Below are 13,619 nucleotides of genomic sequence, written 5' to 3'. Positions count from 1 at the left end.
GCTGTTGGAACAACAGGAGTTGGTTGAAGAGATTCTTCATCATAATGATGATGAATGGGTGATAAGTACAAATGACGTGACTTAGATGAATGGAGCAGATGTTCTTTATTCGGGTTCTTAATCTTAGTGGCAAAGAACAGGCCAATTCCGTACCATATTTCCCTGCTACTGCTGAAGATTTGTTGTCCTATGTCCTCATTCAAGTATGTGCGTGCGTGTGTATTTGTTCATTCGTTGCTAATTCAAGTGTTTGTTTTGTGTTGGGTCTCACGGATTCAGTCACGTATCTGTGTGTGTGTATCTGTGCGTACGTGATAATGATTGTGAGCATGGCTGTGTATTTTCCTTGCTGACTCAGGCTGATTCATTTATTTCTGTGTGTGTTTTTGTTCATCCTTGCTGATTCAGGTGCATGTGTGTACCTGTGCGTTGGTCATCAGTGATCTGTGTGTTTGTGTGCTTATGCTCGCTGATTCATTTGTGTGTGGTTTGTCATTTTTTCTTGCTGATGCGTGTGTGTGTGTGTGTGGTTTGTGTTTTTCCTTGCTGATTCATTTGTGTGTCTGTGTGTGTGTGTGGTTTATGTTTATCTGTGTTAATTTTTTTGTGTGTGTGTGTGGTTTATGTTTATCCTTGCTGATTCATATATATGTGTGTGTGTGTGTGTGTGTGTGTGTGCGTGTGGTTTATGTTTATCCATGCTGATTTGTGTGTGTGTGTGTGTGTGGTTTATGTTTATCTGTGCTGATTTGTTTGTGTGTGAGTGGGTGTGGTTTATGTTTATCCTTGGTGATTTGTGTGTGTGTGTGTGTGTGGTTTATGTTTATCCATGCTGATTTGTGTGTGTGTGTGTGGGGTTGCAGGTCCGCACAGCCGGGTGTCCCGCTGCCCTCCCAATGAGTACCAGTGCCTGGGCACAGACCTGTGCATCCACATGAGCAAGCTGTGTGACGGGGTCCACGACTGCACCGACGGCTGGGACGAAGGCCCACACTGCCGAGGTAAAGCCCCTCGCCCTGACACACACACACGCGCGCAGGCACACGCACTCACACACACACTGTCACACGCATTCACACACACACACACACACTTTCACACGCACTCTCACACACACACACACTCACACGCGCGCGCACAGACACACACACTGCACACGCACTCTCACAACACACACTCACACGCACTCACACACACACACTGCACACGCAAACACACACTGTCACACGACTTCACACACACACACACACTTTCACAAGCACTGACACACACACTGTCACACGCCCTCACACACACACTGTCACACGCATTCACACACACACACACACACACACGCGCGCGCACAGACACACACACACACTGTCACACGCACTCTCACACACACACACACTCACACGCACTCACACACACACACTGTCACACGCACAAACACACACTGACACACGCACTCTCACACACACACACACACACTGTCACACTCACTCACACACACACACACACACACACACACTGTCACACGCATTCACACACACACACAGGTACACACATACACACATGCACATGTACACAAACAGGTACATGTATACACACACGCACATGTACAAACACACACACACACACACACACAGGTACGCACATACACACATGCACATGTACACAAACAGGTACATGTATACACACACGCACATGTACACACACACACACACACACACACAGGTACACACATACACACATGCACATGTACACAAACAGGTACATGTATACACACGCACACATTCACACATACACACACACTCACACTTACACAGGTACGCACATGTATACAAACAGGTAAACGTATACACACGCACATGTACACACACACACACACACACACACACACACACAGGTACACACATACACACATGCATGCACACAAACCCTCTCACTCACTCACTCACTCACACACACACACACAGACACACACACACACGCTCTCATTCCATCACACTCAAACACACCCTCACCCTGTCAGACGCACACTAGCCTGACCTATAGAGTGTTCAAGTCCTGCTCACCACAAAAAAATGACTGGATCTAGGAAGTGGTTTCGAACAATATGATTTCTTATAGAGGAAAACTTAAAAAATCTGTTCTCCTCATGAGCAAACAGTTACACAACCACTGTCTCCAAACAATGTGTTTTGCATATCAGTTGGTTTTAAAAAATCTATACATTGTAAAAAATTTTCCCCAGATTTACGATATTGATAAAAACTACACAGCAGGCGTCATCGAGCTCTGTGTAACAACAGAAATTGCCGCAGTGAGCTCGATGACATGAACCTCGGTTGTGTAGTTGGGGTGATGGAGTAGGAAGGGAGTCATGTGATCATATGCCAATTGTTGCAAATGGAAAAAATAAAATAAAAAAAAACCAGAATGAATGTAGTTTGCGATTCCTTAGAAATGGGCAATCGGCTGGCTGACTAAGGAAACGTCTCTGACAGTAAACCGATCGGTTTCGCGGGTGCCTTTCGCCGCCGCGCCTCGGTGCCGAACGGAGAAGGGCGCGTCTGCCTTTTCCGCCGTCGTCGGGCGAGCCGCGCGCTCCTCTCCCTCCCTCCTCCGCCGTCTGTCGGGCAGCCCGCCGCTCCCCCCCCTCCAGCCTTTCGGCCGCAGCCGCGCAGCGGGCCCAGTGCTCACCTGCAGGGATCCTCAACTGCTCCGACTCCCTGTTATTTCACTGGATTCTTCGCAACAAAAAAAAATATGTGAAATATTAAAAATAACATATAATATAAAGTGTTAGCGCTTATGACGGGAATGAAATCTCTCGTAATCTCGCAAAAATGGTCATGCGCATCCAAAGCAAACAGTTGAAATAAGAAAAATTTCAGACAGGAACTTCCTTTGCATATTTATCGAACCCATGAACGCAGACGCGTTTGGGAGGTGAACTCCTTCGTCTGGGCACAGAGCCAGGGGTGATGCCCATTGGCTGTAGCGTCGCCCAGGGATGGAAGGGTATCGGTCGGCCGGGATGACGGCGTCTCATCGCCCACCGGCGACCCCTGCTGGACGACCGTGCGCCCGCAAGTTTGTAATCCCGTGGAACATCTCCACAGTAGTGCGACTGCGTCACTGTGAGCACTACTACACATCCTTGGCTTTCCTGGGGTGATACTCCCACCTGGTTGCCATGGTGATGGCTAAAATATTGATAATACTATCTGCTGGGAGTTTCCATTCGTGTCCGACTCTGACCCCTCGTTCTGGGAATACCTGTTGTTCGTCTGAAACTTTCCGAGTTAGCTTGGAGCCGGACCAGGGGGCCGGTCCATTTTCCGGCCAGGGAACACAACCCCGAGACCGATGACCTAGAGAACATGCTGTTATTTGTTTTTTATTTTTTCCTTTTTTGTTTTTTTTCTCGATAATTACCGTCATTGTTGACAGGGAGGACGGCTGGAAGTGGAATGTGGGAGGTTGGCATGATATCTCAGATTGATATGGTTTCCTCATCTGTCTGATAAGAGAGGACATGCATGGGCTGGTGTTTGTGTAGACACGTGTGTGTGTGTGTGTGTGTCTGTATGTGTCTGTATGTGTGCGTGTATGAGCGTGTGTGTACGTGAGTGTGTGTTTGCGTGTAGACACGTGTGCGTACGTGTGTGTGTGCGCGCGTGTATGTATATGTCTGTACTTGTATGTATGTGTCTTTATGTGCGCGTGTATGTGTGCGTGTGTGTGTGTGTCTATGTATATGTCTGCGCATATGTATATGTCTGTGCGGATATGTACGTGTCTGTATGTGTGTGTGTGTGTGAGTATGTATGTGTCTGTATGTGCGTGTGTGTGTGTGTGTGTGTGTGTGTATGTATGTATCTGTATGTGCGCGAGTATGACTGTGTGTATGAGCGTGTGTGTGAGAGTGTGTGTGAGCGCGTGCGTAGGTGCGGTGAGTCAGTGTCCGTGTGTCTGTTCCCTCAGCCCAGTATGGAGCCTCTCCAGTCACCCCCCCCCCCTCACTTCCAGTCAGTGTTGGGCCATCGCAGCGTTTTCAATGGAAAGGTTGTGAAACGCAGAGGTTCTGCCGCGAAATGTCCGCCTCTGCTGCTGATCACAAGCAGATGTGGGCCCTGCACTCATTTCACTATGGAGGGGGGGGGGGGGTCTGTTACTTAATATAAAGCTGGTGGAAAGTCAGCAGCCAAGTGTTGTAGGAATGTCAAATATATATATATATAATATTGCATATACCAGTTATTCCTCTGCAGGGTAAACTGGTGTCTGTGGCATGCCTTGGAATGGGAAAAAAAAATGAAAGCGACTCTTTTTTTATGGGTGGATGCCTGATACTGGCATTTTGGTACATCCAGTGGTATGGAAGCTAGCCTTGCAGGGTGGCCCCATTTGCAGTTCTCAGTGCCCAAGCACACATGCCTTCATTAAAGGAAGGTTATCAAAGCTATTAAAGAAAAAGCGGATCGCATGCAGCAATTAGGGAATGCTTTTTACGTTCGTCACTGACAGTCGAAAGACAAATGAAATGGATAAAAGGCAGTTACGCAATTTTTAAAGTAATTTCTAGTGCGACTTGAAGAGAGAGACTCTCTGTTATTAAACTCCATATCCCATGGTGCCCGCATATGTTTGAATACAATTTCTTGCGAGTCAGACCGCGTGACCGGCGGTCTTCCCAGAAGTCCTCTCTGCCTCGCCGGTTTCCTCGTGCGGTTCAGATGCGCCGAGGTGCTGATGCGCGGGCTCAGGATGTCGGGACCCCGTGTAATCGCCCGAACTCGCTTAAAAACAGACGTGGGACGCGAGACGCGGAAACGGAGGAGGCGTTCGGGGCGCGGCCTATGGGGCCCGAGCGGGTCGTGAAAGGGCTCTGTGATGGGGCCCTTTGCTTGGGCTGGAGGCGGGCGGGGGTGCGTTTGAGCTAGCGGCGGCGCGAAATGAGCGGGCAGCGCCCGGCCCGCCCCACAGGGACCGCCACACAGGGAGGACTATCGCTGCTCTGTCTCACCGGGCTTTGGAGAAGGCCCAGCTGTGCGGGGCTTGGCAGGGCTGAGCTCTGGGCTTGTGTCGGGGGGGGGAGGGGACGGGGGTGGGGGGCAAATGATGGCCAAATTGGAGGCTTCTCTCTCTCTCTCTCTCTCTCTCTCTCTCTCTCTCTCTCCCCCTCCCTCTCTCTCCCCCCCTCTCTCTCTCTCTCTCTCTCCCCCTCTTTCTTTCTTACTCGTTCTCTCTCTCTTCTTTTCTCCCCTGCTTTCTCTGTCTCCCCCTCAATCTCTCAGTTCGGTAAAATATGCTTTCTTGGCTTGAAATTGCAGGTTTATTGGCAAAATTTTGACAAAGCATAAGACACTAGTGGTAGTGTAGAAAAACAAGTGCACATTTGACAAGCGATATTAACACTAAATATTAACAGCAAAATAAGGAACTGCTGAAAATGAAAACCAAAATTAATTTATATTTATCGTTTTATAACTTGTGTATCTGATAAAAATAGATGCAAAGCATGGACGTTACACATATCTCTCTTTCACTCTATCTTTCGCTTTTTCTCTGCTTCTCTCTCGCGGTCTCTCTGACTCTGTCTATCTTGGGGCAGCTGCTCGGGGTGAAGAGGGGGTGGGTCTCCTCCGTATCCCCCCGCCCCCCTCAGAAGTGGATAATTGGGGGAGAGCAGAGAGTCGCGTATCGTCCCCACAATGGCGGCCTTGACGATTGAGCGGGGCCTTTTAATCCGTCCTCAGTGGCCGCTCTGTTTGCTCCACGTGCTGCCGCTCGCTCGCTCGCTCGCCCCCTCGCCCGCCCGCCCGACCCGGCCCCTGTCACTGCCAGCTCCTGGGGAGGCCCGGCCTCAATGCTCGCCTTCATTGGTCGGTGTGGAGCGTCCGTGCGAGTGTGTGCGTGCGTGCGCGGGCGTACGCGTGTCTGCTCGGGGTGGGCTTGGTTCCTCAGCGCGTGTCACGGAGACTGGCTGTGTGTGTGTGTGTGTGTGTATGTGTGTGTGAGCGAGCATGTATCATGGAGACTGGCTTTGTGTGTATGTGTGTGTGTGTGTGTGTGTGTGTGAGAGCGTGTATCATGGAGACAGCGCGCGCGTGAGTGCATGTCTGTGCTTGTCTCTGCATGCGTGTGCTCGTGCTCGTCTGCGCGCGTGTCTGCGAGCGCGCAGTCAGGGCCGTCTGAGCGCTTTAGCAGAGAGCGGCGGTGCGTGCGCACGCGCTCAGACCACCCGGCGCCTGGGGCCCGGCCGCTCCGAGCCAGTCTTTCCACTGCAGACAGTGGCGTGAGTCACAGGTAAAAAACCCGACCGGCCCGTTCCTGTAATCGCCGCCAGCCGCATTGTCACCGCGACGGCGTCTGGGGCGTACGCTAAAACGGCGGGGGAGGCGGGGGTGGCCGAGGGACGGGTTAAGGTGCGCTTGAACAGAGATTGCCATCGTGTTTGGATTTCTGTTCTCGTTGCTATGGGACCAAATCATTTTTAGTGATTTTTCAGTGGGGACCTTTTGAAGGACACCTTGGTCGATGTTACAGGTTGCGTTGGGTCCGCACAGTTCCAGAAAAAATGTTTTGACAGCTTTACAGAGAACAGTCTCTACTAGGGATGCAAATATTGTGCAGTTCGTTTAATCCACCAAATGAATCGACTAATAATGATTAACTGATAAGCTTAAAATCTCGGCCTACTATTTGGCCTATGAAAAGAATGACTCCAAACAGGCCTATCAATTAATGAGTTGTATATGGCAGTTTTATGAAGACGTGCTCAAAGGAACATTAAAACCGGATTTGCGTTGTGTATGAGGGCCATAACGGCAAGAAACTAAATTATACTAAATTGTTATTAAATCTCCACAGGAGAGGAGGGACCACTGACATTTTTTATTACAGGCTGGCTGAACTGCGATGGTGACAAAAGATGTTGCTTAGTAATGCTTAACTTCGTAACGAACAAGTGAACCGCTTTAGTTGTTTTTTTTTTTTTTGTCTTTCCGATAGCGCTTCTAGCCGCTAACTTGGCCTTATAATGAAAAGAACATATCGATCTATTCGGTACTGTGAATTGTGTTCTGCAGTGCAAGTGGGTTGGCTATTCATTTAACAAAATAGAAATAAGTTTCCCACTTTGTAAAGCAGGCCTCTCGATGTGCAGCAAACAAAGGAGGAAAGTAAAGGAGTAAAATAGAACGCAGTGCAGTGAAACCCAATGAAAGACCGCTAATAGGCTACATTCCTGAAGGCTGTAATGTACAGCCGTAACATGAACAACACGGCCTGTATGCCATTACCTACCCTTACAATTACCTACATTACATTACAGGCATTTATCAGACGCTCTTATCCAGAGCGACTTACATTGTATCCGTTTGTACGGCTGGATATATACTGAAGCAATGCAGGCTAAGTACCTTGCTCAAGGGTACAACGGCAGTGTCCTACCTGGGAATCGAACCTGCGACCTTTAGGTTACAAGACCCAACTCCTTAGCCATTATACTACACTGCCGCCGTACCTAACAGTACCGAGGCATTTTTGTTGAGCAGTATGAGTAAACATCCAAGCACTTGACCGCTGACATGTTTTGTGTTTTGACGGCCAATCAGCACCATGGCCTTGTAGTGTCTATGCGATTGGCAAAAACACGTCACATGGAAGCTGTACCACCTTGCTTCTAATTAGTCTTAGGTCTTATCAATAGATAGCAGCGGTGATGTTTTTTTCCCCTGGAAGCATTTCACACAGCCTCTTATGCTTGGGTGTTTACTACCGTATCTGGCCTAATTAAAGAAAAAAAAAAAGACGAAAAAAAAGGCAGTACGCCGCATAGTGGCCATGAACGTTACTGCACTGAATATTTATCGTTGTGGTATATCGCCCAGCCCTCGTATATTACATTATGTTATTCCACTGATTTACTGACAGGCACCCTTATTAAGGCCAATTAACCATATAGATACATATACACCCTTCTGTTACCATAGAAGGTGGGCTAGAATAATAGTTACCGGACTTTGGATCTAGATCCACTGGTGCGTCGTGGGTGCAAGATGCACGTGACGGAAGAATATCTTGTTACGTATGCTACATTCCACATACATTCACAGTAGCGTAGCCAAATTAAACACTGCATGTGCCTGAGCTCTGCGTCGGTTACAGAATAAATGTACAGATATTTCAATAGTGTGCATATGCATAATTCCATATTTTAACATATGCTAGCCTATATTATTTGTAGAGAAAATTAATTTGGGCTAGAATGCCACATCTTTTGGCATTAGTCTCATTAGTCAGTGAGGTCACATGTCCTGCTGGCTGTACTGCCTGCTTCTGGTGTGCTATCAGCATTTGGTGCTTTCTAACCATGATGCCTGCCCCCTCTCATTACCCACAATCCCTCAGCGTGTGGTTACATATGCATGCAAATGCTAATGAGGCAGATACCACCGCATTCGTACCCAGGTTCATACAGGTCTTTTTTAAAATGACTCCTGGGTGTGGCCTAATGGATGTGGCCAGCCTGGGGACAGCCTGCCAGGCCTTGCTCTCACACCTCTCATCTCTCCATCTTTGAAAGGAGAAGTGTGGCTGTCGTCAGTCAAGTCTAATAATAACGTTGGTTTGCGGGCTTATTCGGTGCTTCCCGCAGACCCCCCCTGGTCTGTGGAAAGAGCGCTGTCCACGCGGACCTCTGACTCACCGTCAGACTGCGAAGCCACGGATCATCAGACTCCAATTGCTGACTTGTTTCTTTTTTTTCCCCCTTTTTTTATTTGTCACTTTAAAAGCAGTATCCTGTAACCCGCGGAAGGCATTGTGAAAGACGTCTGGTCTCTCCGCCGCCGCTCGGCGGGTTTCGCCACCGCCTCGCGAAACGGCTCCCCGCCCTCGATCGAATCGCGCTTCCGAACCGCGCTCAGAGCTTTGAAATCCCCCCCCCCCCCCCCGGGTTCGGCCGCGGGCCGACGCGAAGCGCACCTGAGCGCCAGACGCCGCCCGGAGCCTGACCTTCGCCTCATTCGCTGCAGCCGTGCGCTTTTCGCGAGATGAGTCACACTTCCCTTCGCGACTTTTCCGTTATTTACGGGCTGCCCGAGGTGAAGGACGCGGCGGCGGCGGCGGCGGCGGCGGCGGCGGCTCGGGGAGACGCGTCGCGGTTCAGCTCGCTCAATTTGCGTTATGAAACTAGAACGAAAAAAACCGTTTAGCGTTTTCTCATTTACTGGCTTAAATTCCCAGCCGGTCTCACCAGTCACATAAATTATATGAATATTGGGCTGTTTTCAGAAAAACTAAAGAAAAGGAAAATTGAGAATATGAACACTCAAATTAAAGGGTCCTGTTTTTTTTCCCTGCACTCCCTTGGCTCACGTAATCAATCGGCTAAGCTTGGGGTATCCATGTTGAGAGCTTTATAGCCTTATAGTGCTGTAGTGACTGGCAAAGCTGGCTGCAGTTGGACGTGTAATATTTAATATACTGTGGGAGTGGGATGAAATTCAGATCCCGGATCAGTTCAAGCAGTGTTTAATGTCATTATTCTGCTTAGGATGGCCCCAGGCCCTGACTCTGCGTCAGCCATAGGGGGGAGAAGATGTTTGGTGCTGCAGAAGGTGTTTGCCTCTCTTGTGGTGAGGTTGGGTTGATGTGGGACAGTTTTGGGGTGGGTGAGAAATCAGTGGATGGGGGTGAGATGGGGGATGAGAAATGGAGATTTGCCTCTTGACCTCTTTGGTGCATCTGTGGGTCATCTTTGGGAGTCTGGATCACTCATTTTGTGATCATGATTCTGATCTAATTGCCGTTTTTGATCTGCTTGGCGTTTGTTGTGTTGTTGTAACTGACTGGATGCGCCCACCATTCTGAAACGGGTCCGTTCTAGTGTACGAATACCAACCAAAAAATGTGTCAAAAAGGCCAGCCCCCATGCTTTATTCTGTGTGAAATACCTGCTGAATGCTCAGTGGTAGCTATTTATAGGCACAGCGTACGTCAACGGAGGGAAACACCTAAGTGTGTGTTTATGCCTCTGCGTGTGTGTGTGTGTCTGCCTACCTGTCTGGGCCTGCACAGACACCTGCACGTCAGCCAGCCTCCTCTTCCTGGGAGTCGGGCAGGAAGGCGTGCTGTGTGGCCTGCTTTGATGTTGTCTGCTTTTTTTTTTTCCCTCCGGTCTGTGATGTAAGTGTAACCGCCGGAGGCTAGCGCTAGGTCGCGCGCCCCGTTCTGCCGTTTCTCTGTGAGCGACGGTCCGCTCGATGAAGCGTACAGAACGCTCTGAGTTGGCGAGCAGGCCTTTCGCGGCACGCGTTTCTCCCATTGCTCCGCTCCCTCTTGCTCTCTGTCTCTCGCACGCCATGTCTATCCCTCTCGCTTTTATCTTGTGTCTTTCAATTTTGACACACTTTCTCTCTCATTTTCTCTTCTGCCCCTTTTTTAACTGTGTAGATTTCCACAAAACAGCAACCTCACCCCCAGCAGGTAGCGCGAGGCCTCGAGCGTGCTCACTGAGCATCCGGGGGGGCATATCGAGTGCCTGCAGCATTCTGGGAACTGTAGTCCCTCCGGGCCCTGTAAGCCCGAATGCGCATCTGGCTCTGGAATCGGTTTCCGCGGAGCGGGCAGGTGTGCGCTTATCAGCACGGCGACTGCGAGCAGAGCTCCAGCGTCAACATTAGACGGCCCGCCATGCCAAAGATCGTTTAGATGGGGAGCAGATGTCTCCTGTCCCTGACTCCTCGTTCATTGGTGCATCGGTCGGTGGGAGAGTCTGGGGGGTGGTTTGTTGTGACACGTTAGCGACTGCCTGCGTGCTATGCCCCATCAGTTTAAAAGCATGGGTCGCCCGGGTCACCCATCCCATCTGCGCATACTGTTGGTGGGGGGGGCGGGGGTGGATGGAGTAAGGGGGGGGGGGGCATTGATTCATTAGCAGGCCAAAGCAGACGGTGTTCCCGTGTGGATCCCCCTTCACAGTCCTGTCCAGGCCAACTGCCAATCCAATTAATTTACTGGGGTTCTGGCCCTATGCCCGTATGGTGAAAATGAAGGAGATTGTTATTTATTTATTTATTTGGTTCGCTATTTGCAGCCCTTGAGACCGGCAGTTCTTACTAGCATCCGTTCACCTTGAAATTCAGATGACGTTGTTTGGGCCATCTAGTGCAGTCAGAGTGGGATCTCTGAGATTCACAGGCTGCCATTTTATGAAAACCGGCAAAGAAATAGCATTCAGTTTTGTTCTTATTTGGGTAAAACACAGAGACAGACAGTGTATTACCTGAAGTGGGGAAAAAAGCCTTTCTGAAGTTAGGGCTGGTTAGATAACAGTATTGAACTGCCAGCACCATCTTGAGGAAGGTGTCACGTCAGCTGACGTCCATGCACTTGAACCTAACAGCCACAAAAACCGAATGTTACTTTCGTGGCTCACTGAACTCTGTTGCGCTGTGCTTTTACCGTGGATTCATTTAATGTCATTATTTTTGCAGAAGGTCAAAATATTTTCTTGCCGCTGATGTTCAGTTGTCCTGCCAGCTGGGGATTTGTCCTGAGGTCGCGCGGTGCTTGACCACGCTGTCCCCGCTCTTTCCCCTCTGCAGAGCTCGCCTCCAACTGCACGGCGTTCAAATGCAAGTACAACTGCTCCCCGACGCTGGCGGGACCCATGTGCTACTGCAAGAGCGCCTTCAAGATCGGCCTGGACGGCAAGACTTGCGAAGGTGAGCCCCTGGCACAGGCTCTCAAGGTACCGCTATCCCTCCTCCCAGGCACCAGGTGGCGCTGTGATTTATTGAAATTATTTTTTTTCCTCCTTTAAGATTTTGACGAGTGTACGGTGTATGGGACCTGCAGCCAGTCCTGCACCAACACTGAGGGCTCCTACACCTGCAGCTGTGTGGAGGGCTACCTGCTGCAGCCGGACAACCGCTCCTGCAAGGCTAAGAATGGTAACGGATGCATGCTCACACACACACACATACACATGCACACACACACACACACGCATGTACAAACAGCCAAGTCACATAGAAACGCCTGGCAGAAGCTGCTATTGAGGGATGATGTGAAATGTTGAAAATACAAATTTAGAAATGGATCAATTCAAAAGGAAAAAAAAGGAGTTTGTGAGAAGTTATGCAAAATTTAAAAACTGTGGGAAGAAAAGAAGACAATCTGATTAAAATCTCTTTTTGCATGATCCATTAGTATTTTCGGTCTGGTATATTGCTGTGAAAACTGAAGCATTCCAAACGTGTGATACTACAGATGTATAATTTGCAAGGTGTCTGTAATTAGAAAATTAGAAAGGTAAGTCAGTCTAGTGAACTGAAGGCACGGGAAGAGACGATTGTATTGGAAAAATTAGACTAAGAATCAATTGAATGCATGCTTCAGAACCCAGCACCGTTGTTGTTTTGTGTCAGTTCTTAAATAAGATACCATTTCGGAAGTTTTCATTAAAAAGCAGCCAGACAGACACAGACAGACAGAGTTAAGCTGTGCCCCCACACCCCCTTCATCTGTAGAATTTATTACAGAGAGACAGATAAGCAGACATCCTGTCTAAGGCAGGGGACTCCAGCACTGCTTCTGGGTGTTATTTTATACCCAAGACATCGGGTCAGGCGAGTTAGCTCTGTTGTAATCAGTTGCTTTAGTCCATCGATTAAGTATTGAGTACCGTCAGAAACAAACAGACCTTGAGGCTTTCCTGGGCCACGGTTGGGAAACTAGGGGACTCAAGGAGGGAACAGACAAGATAATTAGATCTCTTATTGTCGTTTATGTAAAGGATTTAGGATCTAGCGAGTAGGGTTTGAGCTATCAATTTCAGCATTCCTTATTACATTCAGTGGACTATCCTAGTCTTGTATACCGCCAACAAATTTCAAGCTAAAGCTATTGATGACTTTCGCCATGCAAGCAACGTCAAGCAGTTCTCCAACTGTGATCCTTGGAGAATGTTGTGCCTCTCAAACCAGCCTCCTCACTTTGTGCGAGGGGAAGATAGGCTTGCATCTTCTTCCAGGCTGGTTCATAAAAGATCCAGTTGTGTTAAACTTAATTATTGCCCTCATTGTGGAAATGGGTATTTTTAGGCGTTTAGCTATTTTCTGACCTTCTCCATGTTGATGGATGACTAACTGCGTTTGGCATGTTTGTCACCTCATATTTATACCCCAGGGAAACAGGAAGTCATGGATGACCACATAAATGTTCCTATAGACTCAGCTAAACTTAATTAAAGGTTTGATTTTTCTTGTATTTTGAATGCAAGATCAAGCTGATAAACAACAATGACGAGTGCCAACAATTCAGGAGGGAAATATATATGGCTAATATATAATATATATAATATATCTTCTTTGGTCTTGATATTGCTTCTCAGTGCTTGTCTGTTACGGTTCTCTGTGTCTCCCTAACAAAGGAGGTTTAAATTGCAATGTGACATCATAAACAAAGGATTAGAAAATAACAGAATATGACTCTGTTTTCCTGGAGGTGAAAATCTGCCTTGTGCTTCAGTTCTCATCTTAAACTGAATTAACAGTACACTGAAAAACTTCATTTAAAAAAATTGAGAAATTGATTCCTATTTAAATATAGACCTACAC

General features: G+C 48.4%; 1 protein-coding gene across 3 annotated transcripts in view; it reads left to right on the top strand.

Moving 5' to 3' along the window:
• LOC135237410 (low-density lipoprotein receptor-related protein 1-like) overlaps positions 1–13,619 on the top strand; it is a 159,733-nt gene that overhangs the window by 49,917 nt on the left and 96,197 nt on the right. For all 3 annotated transcript variants that reach the window (XR_010324817.1, XM_064304541.1, XM_064304542.1), the window contains exons 3-5: positions 864–1,001; positions 11,604–11,723; positions 11,823–11,951. Coding sequence is in view for 2 of the 3 variants with exons in the window: in XM_064304541.1 (XP_064160611.1) it covers positions 864–1,001; positions 11,604–11,723; positions 11,823–11,951 (387 nt within the window). In the remaining variant the exon portion in view is untranslated. The remainder of the gene's footprint in view (positions 1–863; positions 1,002–11,603; positions 11,724–11,822; positions 11,952–13,619) is intronic.

The sequence above is a fragment of the Anguilla rostrata genome, chromosome 13 (assembly GCF_018555375.3).
Source record: "Anguilla rostrata isolate EN2019 chromosome 13, ASM1855537v3, whole genome shotgun sequence".
NCBI lineage: Eukaryota > Metazoa > Chordata > Actinopteri > Anguilliformes > Anguillidae > Anguilla > Anguilla rostrata.
This window is presented reverse-complemented; position numbering and strand designations above follow the sequence as displayed.